This window comes from Myotis davidii, unplaced genomic scaffold (assembly GCF_000327345.1).
Source record: "Myotis davidii unplaced genomic scaffold, ASM32734v1 scaffold21, whole genome shotgun sequence".
NCBI lineage: Eukaryota > Metazoa > Chordata > Mammalia > Chiroptera > Vespertilionidae > Myotis > Myotis davidii.
In genome coordinates, this window is record NW_006292573.1 from 474901 (window position 1) to 491242 (window position 16342).

Sequence of the window (16342 nt, forward strand, 5' to 3'; positions counted from 1 at the left end):
TCTCTAAAATAAATGGAAAAATATTCTCCGGTGGGGATTAAAAAAAAATTGGTCCTGGGAATATTTTTTATAGATCTCCTAGTATTCACATGCATTTCTTTTGGATATATATATAGGGATATTTTGGTTTAATGTATTTATATTTTCAACTTTAATAGGTGATGCGCAACTTTTTCAAAGTGGCTGTACCAGTTTATGGTCTTATAAATTGTTTTTGAGAGTATCTGTTGATTCATACCTTCCTCAACAAATAGTATAGTTAGGTTTTTTAAAACTTCAGCCAACCTGGTACTTTGTTACTCTTTTTTATTTTTTATTTTTATTTCTCTGAATACTATCAAAGTTGAGAACTGTTTCATATCTTGATTGTCCATTTCAATATCTTGTGATCTTGTAGTGTAAGTCTTTTTATAATATTTCCATTGGGATGTCATTTTTAAAAATGTAGTGTGTCATTTTAGGGAGCAGATAGGAATTATATGTGATGAGCCCATTCTCAGCTTATATGTTTTACAGATACCTTCTTTCATCTGGTTTGTCCTTTTTAAAAAAGACTATTTTTAAAATACGTTTAAAAGTTGTGCTAAAAAGCATTTGCCATCTATCTAGTAGTCTTAATTATATTCACAGTATTGTGAAACAGATCTCCAGAACCTTTTTATCTGACAAATCTGAAACATTAAATCCATTAAACAACTATTCCTTGTCCCTTTTCCCCCTCCCCAGTAACTACCTGTCTACTCTTTGTTTCTGTCAATTTGACTACTTTAGATACCTCAAAAGAGTGGAATCATACAGTACCGTATTTGTCTTTATGTGTACCTCATTTGATATAGCATAATGTCCTGAAGGTTTATGTCTGATCTCTCTATTCTGTTCTGTTGGTCTATATGTCTGTCTTCTTGCCAGTATCGTACTGTTTTGATTACTGTTGCTTCATAGTATGTTTTGAAATTAGAAAGCGTGAGGCCTCCAACTTTATTTTTCAGGATTGTTTTTGCTGTTAGGGCGTCCCTTGATATTCCATGTAGATTTTAGGATGCATTTTTCTATTTCTATAAGAAATGTCATTGGGATTTTTTCCCCCAAGTTTTGTTTTATTTTATTTTATCTATTTATCTATCTATCTATCTTTATTGTTGAGAGTATTACAGATGTCATGCTCTTTCTTTCCTCCTATTGCTCCCCTCCACCTAATTTCCGCCCCACCCAGGCCTTCGCCACCTTATTGTCTGTGTCCATAGGGTAATGCATTTATGCATATAAGATTTTTGTTTAATCTCTTCCTGTCTCCCCCCACTCTGAGAATCGTCAGTTTGTTCCATTTCCATGCCTCTGATTCTCTTTTATTCACCACTTTATTCTGTTCATTAGATTCCTTATTTATTTTGACTTTTAGATTCAATTATTGATAGATATGTATTTATTGCCTTTTTATTGTTTATATATTTGGTTTTTTTCTTTTTCTCCTTTTTCCTCTTCAACATTTCATGTAATACTGGTTTAGTGATGATGAACTCCTTTAACTTTTTGTAGTCTGTGAAGCTCATTATCTAATCCTCAATTCTAAATGAGAGCTATGGTGGGTAGAGTAATCTTGTTGTAGGTTCTTGCTATTTATCATTTTGAATATTTCTTGCCACTCCCTTCTGGCCTGCCTGCATAGTTTCTGTTGAGAAATCAGCTGACAGTCGTATGGGTGCTCCCTTGTAGGTAACTAACTGCTTTTTAGCATTAGGATTTTGATAGGGATTGCACTGAATGTATAGATCACTTTGGGCAGTAGTGGTATTTTAATAAGTCTTCCAATCCACGAATATGAAATGTGTTTCAATTTATTGTCTTAATTTCTTTCAGCAGTATTGTATAGTTTTCATTATACCAGTTTTTCACCTCCTTGGTGAATTCCTAAGTATTTTATTCTTTTTGATACCACTGTAAATGGAATTGCTTTCCTATTTTTTTTTTTTTTAGCAATTATATATTGATCGTTTATAGAAATGCCGTTGATTTTTGTGTTAACTGTAACTTGGTGTTACCTGAGGATTGAATTCCTTTGTCACTTGTTGAGCGAAGTTAAGGTTCTTGGGGTACCCCTGAAATGAGAATTTTCAGGAACCCCCATGGAAGAATGAAATGTGATAAAGGCTTTATGTGTATGAAGTTACATTCCTCAGGTTCCAAAGTCCTCTGGCACCTTAAGCCAGTCCTGAAAGAGGTGCAGGTGGGAGTTCAGTCTCCCCCCATTCCATGTTGCAGCTGGGTGGAGTTCAGCATCCAAGCTAATTAAACTCCGTTGGTCTATGCATGGAGCCCTATATGGCCATAAGCCATGTGGGCACAGCGGAGCATGCCCCTGCAATAGGAGTCATAGGAACCCAGCACCCTGGAGCCAAGAGAGTGCACTTTTTTTGTATAGAAGTTGATATATTCATTTTTCACTGCTTGCAGTGGCCATGCCCATCCTGGCCACTAATTTGTTCCCAGGTGTGATTGACAGGCACCTGCCCACATCACTCAGACCTTTACTGGGCATATGTTTAAACTTCCTTTGTCCACTCCTTTCCCCCAGAGATCAGTGGGGAACAGATGTGGAGTGTTAAGTGCAGTTTTTTGGCAAATGGTGCCTCATGGCTCTGTCCATGATTTCTATTATTATGTTGAATAGGAATGCTGAAGGTAGGCATCCTTGCCCTGTTCTGATTTCAGAGGGAAATCTTTCACTACTCAGTATGATGTTCATTATGGCTTTTTCATATATGGCTTTTATTATGTTGAGATAGCTTCCTTTTATTCCTAGTTTGTTGAGTATCATCATAAAAGGGTGCTTAATTTTGTCAAATTCTTTTTCTGCATCATTTAGAAATACGTTTTTTTCCCTCCTTTATTCTTTTAATGAAGTGTATTGCTTAGATCGATTATCTGACATTGAATCATCCTTGCATATCAGGAATAAATCGCACTTGGTCATAATGTGTAATTTTTGTAATATGCTGCTGACTTTTTTGTTGAGGATTTGGGGGTTTGTGGTTTTCTTGTAGTGTCTTAACTGGCTTTGGTATTACTGACCTCATTGAATTAAGGAGTTTTCCCTCTACAATTTTTGGAAATGTTTTAGAAGGATTGATGCTAGCACTTTATCTCCTGTTTTTCTGTTCTCTATTTCATTTATATACTAGAGGCCCAGTGCACAAAATTCATGCATGGGGGGAGTGTCCCTCAGCCTGGCCTGCATCCTCTTGCAATCCGGGACCCCTTGGGGGATGTCCCTCTTGTAATCCGGGACTGCTGGCTCCTAACTGCTCGCCTGCCTGCCTGCCTGCCTGATGGCCCCTAACCACACTGCCTGCCTGCTTCATCGCCCCTAACCATTCTGCCTGCCTCATCGCCCTAACCACTCGCCTGCCTGCCTCATCACCCCTAACCACCTCTGCCTTGGCCCCGCCATCATGGCTTCATCAGGAATGACATCTGGAAGGTCGTTCAGCTGTCCGGCCTAATTAGCATATTATGCTTTTGTTATTATAGATTATTATAGATGCTGTAATCTGTAGTATTCCTTTTCTTCTGCTAAGTTCTTTTTCTAGTTTCTTTATTGATTTTTTACAGAGAGGAAGGGAGAGGGATAGAGAGCCAGAAACATTAATGAGAGAGAAACATCGATCAGCTGCCTCCTGCACACCCTCCACCAAGGATGTGCCGCAAACAAGGTACATGCCCTTGACCAGAATTGAACCAGGGACCCTTCAGTCCACAGGTCGAGGCTCTATCCACTGAGCCAAACCAGTTAGGGCATAGTTTCTTAAGTTGTAAATGTAGGTTGTTTGCTTATGTATTTTTAATGTAACCATTTATAGCTATAAATATTTTCCTTAGCACTGTTTTTCTGTGTCCCATAAGTTTTGGTATCTTGTGTTTGTTTTCATTCCTTTCTAATTTTCCTTGTGGTTTCTTCCATTAGTTGTTTAATAGTGTGTTGTTTAATTTCCACACATATGTGACTTTGAGTTTGTTTCTTTTACTGATTTTGAACTTCATGCATTTGTTCAGAGGAGATAATTTTTTATAATATATATCTTTTAAAATCTATTAAGACTTAATTTGTGGCCTTGTTATACTTGAGAAGAATGTATATTCTGTTATTGTTGGGTAGAAAGTTCCGATATGACTATTAGATCCAGGTGATTTGCTACATTGTTCAAGTTCTCTATATCCTTATCTTCTGTCTGTTTCCTCTATTCATTTTTTTTTTTTTAAAAGAATGGTGAAGTTCATGGATTGGCCACTTTATTTTTAAAAAATATGTTTTTATTGATTTTAGAGAGAGAAGAAGGGAGAGGGAGAGAGAGAGAGAAACATCATTGATAGCTGCCTCCTGCACACCCCACTCTGGGGATCAACACCAGGAGAACTGTGACCTCCTAGTTCATAGGTCGATGCTCAACCACTGAGCCACACCGCTGGACTGCGTAAAATTTTCTTTCAAGATCATGTAAAATTAGTAGTCATTAGGATTATAAGCAGATAGTTTGTAGTTATTATTTTTAAAGTGATTGTGTTATCTAACAGAAAGTTTGATTGACTGCTTCTATGAATTTTAAGTCTTGCTATCATAAATAAAATTTCAGAAATTTACTTTTTGTTTTTCTTTTTTCAGTTCCCTATATATAGTTAAGAAAAAATGAAAATAAATGAACCATTTATATTTTTAGGCCCGAATAGCATTTTTGCAAGGAGAAAGAAAAGGTCAAGAGAACTTGAAGAAGGATTTAGTAAGAAGAATAAAGATGTTAGAGTATGCATTAAAACAAGAAAGGTATGTGTGTCTCATTTTATTATATGAATAAATTAAATTAGAACACTTATTCTCTTTTATATCATTGTACAAAGTATTCGAAAGCACTTTGAAAGATACAAAATACAAGATGATATTTTCATTTGATTGTTATATGGGTAAAGAAAAATGGTTGAAATCTTTAAATTGAAATATCTTTTGTTTTAGAATCTAAGTCTTGGGATTTTCTTTTTACTTGGGTATATATGTTAGCTGGTTAATTTACCTCTCTTTTCTATTAACTTAAAGTACATTTTTTTCCTCCAACTTCCTTTGCAAGTAAAGTTGAAATAAATACATTTATGCCGTTTTTTATTTGTTTTTGGAGAAATCTACCAGTAGTTTCTTAACTGTGTAGAGAAGGAAAAACAAATTTTTCTTTCAACAATTTATTATTAAATTTTTCAGGGCAAAATATCACAAATTAAAATATGGCACAGAACTGAACCAAGGTGATTTGAAAATGCCAACCTTTGAATCAGGTAAACTTTATTCTTCTGTTGCCCCTGACCCCTTCCCAAAGAATAGTTTGGTTAAGCTTATTTTTATTTAATAGATATGTTCTCTTTTCCTTTGAAAGAATTGGTTGGTCAAATGGTTGACTATTATACTACTACTGTGTAGAATTTGGGGAAAATAATAAATGAATAAAAGTAAGTAGTTTCATCTACTTCTCAATCCTGTGGTTATTTGTCCTATTTTTGTTGTGTTGAAATCTGTGTAAAATTGTAGGTACATTTTTTATAGTAATTAGAGGTGAAAGGTAATGAAGTAATAACTCTTTCTCCACCTGTAGGCAATTATTGTTCCATTCTATGTAAGCTTAATTTTTTATTGAAAACTCTTTGCTTGGAGAAGCTGTGATTAACTCAGTTTAGTTCTAAAACATTTGGAAACTTAATTGAATTTGGAAATTGTAGAGGCAGCCAAATAAGGATAAGAGAATGAGAAATGTATCTCCAATTGGCCTAGCTCTTTTCTAAACTGATAGTGAATAGTGAGTCTAAGAGTACTATCTGACGAATAGTTGTGCAGAAAGTGGGGGCTGTATATAGAAAAGAGCTAATTTTAGGGTTCCATATGATTACAATTTGAGTATCCTAAAAGTCTAATAAGGTACATTTTTATTCACATGATACAATATTTGGAAATAATACTAGTAATTTCTCAGGTATATTTAGAACCCATTTATATATATATTTTGATGGTACAAATTGCATTCTGTGCTGTTGGAGGTTGGGTACTAAGACAAAAAGATGTCTTTTAGATATAAAATTTTCTTCTATGATTGTTTCCATATCTAAAAAGGCAAATATGTATATGTATGGTACGGACAGTAAAGCTTACATATGGGTTTGTTGTTGTTTATTAGGTATTATAGTACATTTTATAAATTTAGTTAATTGGTTTTTGGTTTGATATTAAGTACTTAGAACTAGGCAGAACACTTCATATATATAACCTGCAGTTGACTTATTTTTAGATCTTCTCCACTTTCTAATATGGCTAGAATGTTCAGAAAATAAGCAGTCACTTTCTAGAACTCAAGAACTGCCCATACTGGGGGTGCATCACTGTGAGGAAGGAGGCTAGTTGTAGCCATATTTTCCTAGAACTAGAGTCAGAATTGGCTAGCTGGTCTCAGGGCAACAGTTTGTATAAAGCAAAATCATCTAGCAAATAAATCTTTCCTGCCCACACTGAAAGACTTCTTTTTAAACTTAACTATTGAAATTTCTTGAAATTGAGGAATAAAATAACATCCAAGTATTTTATTTATGGGAGACACACTAATAACAAAGTAGATTGTTTTTACAGAGGTAGAAAAACTATTCAGGATATTTAGTGGGAAAACAAGCAAAGGGATGGTCAGAAACACACCATGCAAACAAAGTGGGATAAAATCATTTACATCAAAGTCTAGATAAACATTAAGTGAATCAGTATTGCCTTTTATATGCTCAGAATAAAGCAAAATATAAAAGAGAGAAAATGTGCAAAATATGGATTTGGCAAAAGTACAAGATATGCATGTTTTTATACCCTGGTCTCAATAATACCTATATATATAAAAGCTAATCCTATAAAAGGGGTTGTACCCAAATATCTAAAGAGCTCCTTTTTCCTTGCATTTAGATTTTAAAAAACTTGTAACAGTAGAAAAACAGGCAAAAGACCTGAAAAGGCACTTGATAAAGCAGAATTTACAATATGGCCACAAAGCATATGAAATGTTGCCCAATTTTATCAATAATTGAGGAAATACAACTTGAAAACACAGTGCAATACAGTTAGACCCCTCCCAGAATGGCTAAAATGAAAAAGAGAAAAAGTCAAGTGTTGATGAGGATGTGGAATAATGAGAACTTGTAGACCTACTGATGTTGGGATTGTAAATCGATTTGTCAGTGGTATTCCTAAAGGGAACATAGCATGCCCTGGGACCCAGTAATTCCATTCCTAGGTGTTCCACTCCCTAAAATGCATATGTATGTTCATTATAAGACTTGTATAAGAATGTTCATAGTATCATTTTTAATAGCAAAAAAACCCTAGAAACAACTGGAATGCTCTTCATTATTAGAATTCACAAATATATTGTGATATTTTAGCATAGCAGAATGCTATTTAGCAACAAGCTAACAAACTATAAATAAACCTGACAACATGGATGAGTCACATAAAATTGATATAATTGATTTATTGTTATTAAATTAAAAATTAATCTAGTTTTAGGAATTTAGGATAGTGTTGATGCTCTTCTGGGACTATCTAGTGACTGGAAAAGGGCACAAGGAAAGCTTTTGGGATGCTGATAATGTTTTGTTTCTTCATTTAGGTACTGGTTACATGGGTGTGTTCAAAAATTCATTGAGCTGTACGCTTACGATGTACTTCAAGAATATCCTTAGCAGCATTATTTATAATAGTGAATAATGGAAACTAATTTCAACATTAGGGGACTGGTTAAATTAAATAGGTATATACTTTCTATGGAATATTATGTAATCATTTTATATGATGTTAATCTATATTTATTGCCATAGAGAGAATGTTCAAGAGAAATTGTCAAAAGCAGCTTATAATGCAGTACACATATTGTCTTTTTTTTTTTAAGGAGGGAGAAGCTTAAGTGTGTATTTTCAGATGAAAAATATGAAATGATAAAGTCTTAAATACTATTGGTGATGGGATTTGGGGCAATTGTATTCTTTTTTAATTTTTTTTCTGTTATGAATTGTATTTTATGTGATTTAAAAATAACAAAATGGTATAAGTAAAAAATTATAACTACAAAAATAAGGTGACTATTAGAATGAAAGAATCATTTCTAGAAATTGTAGCAATTACTTTGTTCAGGGAAAGAATGAGAAAATAATAATGGGATTATTAGGGTTAGAGAAGTAATATATCTGTAAGAGAATATTTGTATTACTACCAATAAGTACATGTTCATGTGACTAAGGAGTCTAGGAGCCTAACAACTGTGATCCATTCTAAGTTTTCGACGTTCATTGAGGGTTGATCTTTAATGGCCCGCTCTCCTTTATCTTTATTTTTATAATAGAAATTTATGGGAAAATAGTGCCCATAAGTAGTTTTGAATTTCAGTCTAAGGATACTTACTCAGAGCTTAACTGACCTGAAATTATACTATTTATTAAACTTTTAAAATCTATATACTTTGTTACCTGAGAATAAACATGACTTTTTACCTGTAGTAAAACTTTAACTTTTAGTTCTAAAAATGAAATTAACTACATAAAGTCTACTGATACCAGTTCAGGATTGTTATTATATATACCTAATTTCTTACCTGTGTTGCTTTTGAATAACTACTGTAAATATTAAGTATAGCTTTTTAATTTCAAAAGTATTCAACTCAGCAGAATTCTAGTAGTTAGAAAAGTAATAATAATACTGTATTTCAAAGCCTGGGCTTTTGATTTTTGAATCCTTGGTAGTTATAGTTAATGTACATGTGGCTTTTCCTAATTTTAAAACGGGAGGGTAGTACCTAAGTGTTTGGGTTATTGGGATAAACACATTTGAAATGAGTGTGATCCATAGTAAATACTCAGTAAAAGTTAATTTTTTTTCTGTTCTTTATAAAAAATATTTAGGTGTATTTTTGTGGGAATTTTCCCCTTAGACAACTTTGGCAGTTATTTTCAATAGTTGAAATAATGTGTATGAAACTTGTCTTTTTGTTGTTAATTTTTAGAAGAAACCAAAGACACAGAAGCTCCCACAGCGCCTCAGAATAGCCCGTTAACGTGGAAGCAAGGCAGACAGCTGTTAAGACAGTGAGTAATGGCTCATTTTCAGTTTTAAGGATCTAGGTAGGAAGTGCCTATATTCAGTCACTTTTCAAGTGAAAAATTATTTAATGATACTGGTACAATGCATATAGTTTTTATATTGTTTTTTAAATGCTTGGATCTTTTTAAAGTTTGTTTCCTCTGAAAGTTCCCCAGGATGATGCTGTTTTTTGATTTACCAGGTAGTATGTTGTAAAGACCTTGAAGGCCAGAACAAAAACAATATAGAGCTCAAACTTGTAGACACTCCATTTCATCACTGCAAAATTCACATATTTGGTTTTAAGTGAGACTGGTTTAGAGAAAGAATTTAACTGGTTATCTGAAACTTTAGGAGTGGCTCGCCAAGTTCCTACCCTTTACTTGAATTTTTGAGGAACCTCTTTTTGACGTTTGAATTCTTTGTTGTATTAGAAGTACTTCTGTGGCAAATCTTACTGTCTTACGTTTTGCAACTTTGATACTGGTGTACTCCCAGTATCTTGGGTTACTTATAAGCATTCAACCTTCTCAACTCTAGACATCTTTACCTGTACTTAACTAACCCAGTGACGTGTGGTCAGACCCTTGACCTTGTTATATTACCTAGAACTACCTCTGTGGTAGTCTATGATCCAACAGTTATCTTAAATTCCTTGCATTTCTCACTCCAAGTTCCATGTTTTCACCCTCTGACTTTACCTTGCTCTTTAGACCCTGACTACTTTATTTTTTTCATTAGCTCCTCTCGACCTATGTTTGGTTTCTATTTTATTTTTGTTTGCTTGTTTTTTGCTTTCATTTCCCTAGCTCTGGCTTATACCCCAATATCCATCACCCTTTTGCTAGAACCCTTTGTGTTTTTTGGAGAGCCCTGGCCGGGTCCAGGTGGTTCAGTTAAATGATACATCTTCTCATACACCAAAAGATTGCAGGTTTGATTCCCGGTCAGGGCATGTACCTAAGTTTCTGGTTTGATCCTAGTCAGCATGTATGGGAGGCAACCAATTGATGCTTCTCTCTCACATCAGTGTTCCTCCCTTCCTCTCTCTCAAACCAAACATATCCTTGGGTGATGATTAAAATAAAAAATAATAATAATTCTTGGAGAAAAATTATAGAATCTTATAAATGCCCTTGGACAAGGGCATATATTCATAGTTTCTTGTCCAAACATGCAAAGAGCCTTTCTCCATAATCCTGGTCACCTCCTCCCATTGCCTTCAGTGGATATTGTGAACTTTTACCACATCTCAGCCCATTCTCTCTTGCTGTCAGTAGAGCACCTCAAGTTCTACTTCACTGAAAATAGGAAGGCTGTCAGGTGCGAACTCCTTAACTTTTTGCTTTCTTTCTATAAATGTATTTAAACCTCACGTTCATCACCTCAGTTACTAATGTTTCATTCAAAGAAGCATTTATCAATTTGAACTCTCAGTGACAAAACTCAAACTAGTTTTAGTAAGAACATTGTTTGGAAGGATGATGAGGTAGCTAGCAGAATTGAGAGAAGTGCTGAATAACTGAATGTCAGGAAGATGAGCGGGGAGTAGCATTGAGAACTTTCCAGGGACTGGAAAACCCAGGATTTTTTCTTATTCTCTGTTTTTCTACTCCTCTATGTGTATCAGTTTTATTCTTTTTCTATTGAAAATCACTTTTCTCCAGATGGCAGGAGATTCCCGATTATAGAGTAATTTCTATGGAGTAGAATTGGCTTGACTTGGTCAAATAACTGTCTGTGTCGGTTCTTTTTTACCTGGATTGTGTAATATCTTGGCTGCTCACTCAGACTACATGGTTGCAGTGTGGTGGAAGTTGTTTTCCCCAAAAGAGGATTGCATTTTTTAGAAGACCGCTATAGCTGTAGAGACAAATCAGTTGTATAGTATTTCTCTCATGAATGCCTAATCCCATTGCCTGGATTTAGATTCTGTCTCTTCTTACCTTTCTGTAAGATTAGTTTATTTCCAGTCTTCCTTGTTCATTTCTCAACTGTGACTGGAACATTTTCATGTTCCAGTGACACTTCTATCACAGACATATTTAAACGACCTTTTCTGTTCATATTTGATCTCTTGGAAACATTCTATATTAACTTCATTCCATTTGGAACTTTTTTTCTTACTTTCATGGTACTACTCTCTGCTATCATTTTTATCCTTAATTTCTCAAGTTCTTAATTTTTCTCAGTTTCTCTTATTCTTTTGCCCATTAGATATTTGTGTACCCATGCCTTCTGTTCTCACTTATGATTTTTCTCTGTATAATTGAATTTAAATTCATGACTTTAAATTACCACCGAACACCGATGCCCAAATATATATACCCAGTCAGTCTCTTTAGAGCTTTTGACCATTCTTACCATTAATAAACAGTGTCACTTTTATAGACACTACATATTCTCTTTTGAGCTTTTGACCATTCCTACCATTGTGCCTAATAAACAGTGTCACTTTTATAGACACTACATAATTATGTGATAAGTATCTTGTAAGCCAGATTTTGACCCATTCTTCATTTCATTGAATAGAGCCACCATCCAACTATACAAGCTAGAAACCGGAAAAATTTCTAAAATTCTTATCTTTTTAAAATATATTTTTATTGTTTTTGTTAATCCTCTCACCCAAGGATATTTTTCCATTGATTTCTTTCTTTCTTTCTTTCTTTTTAAGAGAAGAGTGGAAGGGAGGGGAAGAGACAGAGAGAGAAACATTGATGTGAGAGAGACACATCAATTGGTTGCCTCCTGCACCGGCCCCAACCAGGGCCAGGGTGGAACCTGCAACTGAGGTATATGCCCTTGACTATAATCAAATCCAGGACCCTTCAGTTGAAGGCTGACACTCTCTCCACTGAGCAAAACCAGCTAGGGCTCTTAGATCTTCTTTTATTCTACTAACATACGTATTATTGCACCAAATCACAGATTATAGTTTGCTCACTTTTCTCACATCTATTTTTCTCTTAAGTTTTACTTCTTATTGCATTAGTGTCCTAACCAAACTAGTCTCCCTATCTTTACCTTTCATCTGAAAATCTTTTGTTCTGCTCTAAGCAGTATAAGACTCCTTTTTAGCATAAGAAATGCTAAGATACTTTAGATAGAAATTTTAAAATTTGTCACACAAAGACACTCATGACCCATCATCTATATTTATGTCATAATCCAGTCCCTTTCTTCTTTTTCATTTTCATCCTGGATTCTGGATTAAGTACTCTGGTTTAGATATACAGAAAATTTGAAGACCACAGGATGATAGAAATGCAATGAGAGAGATAATTGATCCCAGAAGGAGAAGTGACCTGTCTGTCTAAACCTAGCATGTAACTATTCTAAGGTTTAGTTCTGCTCATTTCTTACCACTTTCCAGACCTAAAATATTTATCATCAACTCAAAACGGCTTCTTAAGGTTCACAGCGGTTCTCAACCTATGGATCACGACCATCAGAAAACACATATAGCATATCAGATATTTACATTATGATTCATAACAGTAGCAAAATTACAGTTATGAAGTAGCAACAAAAATAATTTTATGGTTGGGGGTCACCACAACATGAGGAACTGTATTAAAGGGTCGCGGCATTAGGAAGGTTGAGAACCACTGCCTAGGGCTTTTTAGGATTTAATAATTGACCCTTGATTAATGTTGGCTGTACTATTCACTTTCTTAATTAAATTTTGGTTTGTAATTGGCCTTTTTCTCTTAAAACTGGAACTAGTCTATAGAGAAGACAGTTATTGAGGCAAAGGAAGAATATATTTTATAGGATTATGGGTTTTTCTAAAATCCTTTAATGTAATTTTTAGTTAAGTTTGCTGGTGTTAACAATATGTGGGTTTTTATATTTTTAATTTTCTCTTATAGATATCTTCAGGAAGTAGGTTACACAGATACAATATTAGATGTACGGTCTCAGCGGGTAAGGTCATTACTTGGACTGTCCAATTCAGAACCAAATGGATCAGTAGAAACAAAGAATTTAGAACAGATCCTGAATGGAGGTGAATCTCCTAAGCAAAAAGGACAAGAAATCAAAAGGTATGATATATATTTGTAGGTTAATATTGTTTATATATGGGTATTATGAATCTTTTTAGCTTCTTTTTACTAATGTTAACAATTTTTAAAACGGGTAGAGTTCAAATTTAAAGACTCTTCTCTCCCTAAATGGTACCACGGGCAAATAAATTTTCCATTTAGGTGCTTTTAAAATGGCAATAATTCTGAAATAGGTGCAAAATTAAAATTTAAGGATGATGTCATGTAGTTCAGAGTTATTTTAACATCCTGATTTTTACATTTTTCTGAGTATTTTCAATTAAGTATTATGCTACTCTGTAATCAGAATAGCATTGGTTAGACTCTAGTGTGAAAGGAATAAGGCTTTGTGTTCTGTTTGGGTTCAGATAGCTACCAAACGTTCTTTTTATTTTAATGTCTCTATTGAAATATAATTCACATACCATAAATTTCATTTAAAGTATAAAATTTTATGGTTTTTAGGATATTCACAGTTGTCAGCCATCACTACAGTTTAAGTTGTGAAAATTTTCATCACCCTAAAAAACCCCATATTCATTAGCTGTCACTCCCCATACTCCTACATTTTTCTCACCCTCCCCCCCAACCCCTCAAGCAACTTTACTGATATACTTTCAGTCTCTAAAGATTTGCCTATTTTGGGCGTTTCATATAAATGGTTATTTTATGAGTGGCTCCTTTCATTTAACATAATATTTTTAAGGGTTATACATGTTATAGCACATGTCAGTAATTTATTTCTATTTATTGCCAAATAATATTCTGTACTGTGAATATACCATATTTTGTCCATCTATTTGTTGTCCAGTTGATTGGCATATTGGTTGGTTCTATATTTTGGAATAATGAGTAATGCTACTTTGAACATTGGTATACAAATCTGGACATGTTTTCAGTTTTCTTGGGTATATACTTAGGAGTGGAATTGCTCAGTCATATGCTAACTCTGATTACCTTTTTGAGGAATTTCCAGTTTTCCCAAGTGGTTGGATTATTTCACATTCCCACCAGAAATTTATGAATCCTGATTTCTATATTCTTGTCAGCATTTGTTGTTTACCATCTATCAGTTATGCTTTGGTTAATACAAACTTGATAAATGCAAGGAATCAAGCAGGTGAAACTTTAAAAGTTTTTTTTACCATTAGATATTACATTGAATAACATAGATTGGAAGGACAAAGAAAAGAAAGAGAATGGGGGAAAAAATTAAACGAGTTCATTGAGTTCATTTAGACCTTAAGAAATTTATATGTACAGTTTATAAACTAGCATTATTTTATATCTTAGATATATTTTCTGACACAGTGATTTAAAACATGTTCTATAACTTTTAAGTCAGCACAAGTCTTTTGTTTAGGCTTTTTATTTTGGAGAAATAAGGTCTCTAATGGAAGCAATTTAGCATTTCATAGAACCTTTATTTTCTATACTCAGGATTTCAAAAATCATAGAGTGTTTTTATAGCATAAGAGGAAAAGAAAACGTATTCTAAAATTTTAACTAAAGTTACTAGCTAACCAAGCTAAGTAGTTCAGAAGATTTATTAATATTTTAGAGTAATGTAGTTTACTATGCCATATGAATATGCATTAAAGATCCACAACAACTTCTTGCCTTTACAAGATTAGGACCAGCAATTGAATCCATATGACTTCAGTGTGTGGGCTTCTTTTAAATGGTTTAGTGGGAGATCAAAAAAGAGCTAGTAGAGATTAAAAAGTGTGATAGAAAGAATTTATATATAAAACTTGGGATATAAGGTTGAAGGACTCTCCCAGAAAAGGGAATAAAGAAAGTAGGACTGAAAAGCTAGGAAAATTCAAAGATCAATCCAGAGAGCCAACATCTGACTAGGAGTTTCAGAAGGAAAGACCATGTGAAATGATATTTAAACGATTGTTAAGGTAGTAGTAAAAGAAAGATTTCTAGAATATATTTACAGATCGCATTTTCTTTTTTGTTTTTTAACACATTGTATTTATACGTTTTACGTTGACTGTACTAGTAGAGCGCAGGAACGTATTAATACGTTTTTTATAGACTAGTGGTAGAATGCGGGGACCGTATAAATACATAAACTAAAGTTATCGTAATTTTACTGAACGTTGCCATTTGCACAAAAAATTAGCAAAAATGGCCCACGCCACCTGTTAGCGCGAGATAAAAGCTACCTGCAAACAATGTGATAAATAACTGAATTTTTTTATTGTTTAAAGTATTACGTATGTCTCCTTTTCCCCCTGATTTACCCCTCCCATCCCCCAGGACTAGTCCCACCGCCCCAGTGTCTGTGTCCATTGGTTATGCTAATATGCATGCATACAAGTCCTTTGGTTTATCTCTTATACTCCCCTCTCCCCTCGCTTTCCCTCTGTGGTTGGACGGTCTGTTTGGTGTTTCTTTGCCTCTGGATCTATTTTTGTTCATCAGTTTATGTTGTTCATTATGTCCCACACTAGAGGCCTGGTGCACAAAATTTGTGCACGGGTGGGGGCCCTAGGCCTGGCTGGCGATCAGGCCTGGTCCCCCCTGCCTCCCTGCCTCCTGCCTCCTTCCCTCGCCACCCTTGCACCGCCACCGTGTAGTTCCCCACCTCCGCCACTCCTCCATCCCTTGCTGCCCACATCCACTGCCACCTATCCCCAGTTCCCTGTCCCAGCCCAGGCAATCAGGGCCTGCCTGCCGGGGGAGGGACCCGGGAGGTTGACCACTGCCCCGAGGAAGGAGCCGGCCCTCAGCCCACCTGGGAAAGGAGCTGCGTCTACTGCCACCCACCCCCCGATTCCCCTTCCCAGCCTGGGGGCTCAGCCCCGATCAGGTGATCAGGGCCTGCAGGCTGGGGGAAGCTCCTGTGTTGAGCATCTGCCCCCTAGTGGTCAGTGAGCATCATAGCGAACGGTCATTCCGTTGTAACGGTTGCTTAGGCTTTTATATATATACTAGAGGCGCGGTGCACAAAAATTTGTGCACTCAGGGGGAGAGGGCGGTCCCTCAGCCTGGCCTGTGCCCTCTCGCAATCTGGGACTCCTCGGAGGACAATGACCTTCTGGCTTAGGCCTGCTCCCGGGTTTCAGAGGGCAGGCCTAATCCTTAGGTGCAGCCCCTGGTCGGGCTCAGAGAAGGGCCGATTGGGGAGTTGGGGCCCCTACCC

At 35.4% G+C, this 16342-nt stretch overlaps 1 protein-coding gene across 2 annotated transcripts in view; it reads left to right on the forward strand.

The window, feature by feature from the left end:
• STRN3 (striatin 3) overlaps positions 1 to 16342 on the forward strand; it is a 105102-nt gene that overhangs the window by 13335 nt on the left and 75425 nt on the right. For both annotated transcript variants that reach the window (XM_006766013.2, XM_006766014.2), the window contains exons 3-6: positions 4713 to 4816; positions 5243 to 5316; positions 9060 to 9141; positions 13012 to 13185. In XM_006766013.2, the coding sequence (XP_006766076.1) occupies positions 4788 to 4816; positions 5243 to 5316; positions 9060 to 9141; positions 13012 to 13185 (359 nt within the window). In that variant the 5' untranslated portion in view covers positions 4713 to 4787. The remainder of the gene's footprint in view (positions 1 to 4712; positions 4817 to 5242; positions 5317 to 9059; positions 9142 to 13011; positions 13186 to 16342) is intronic.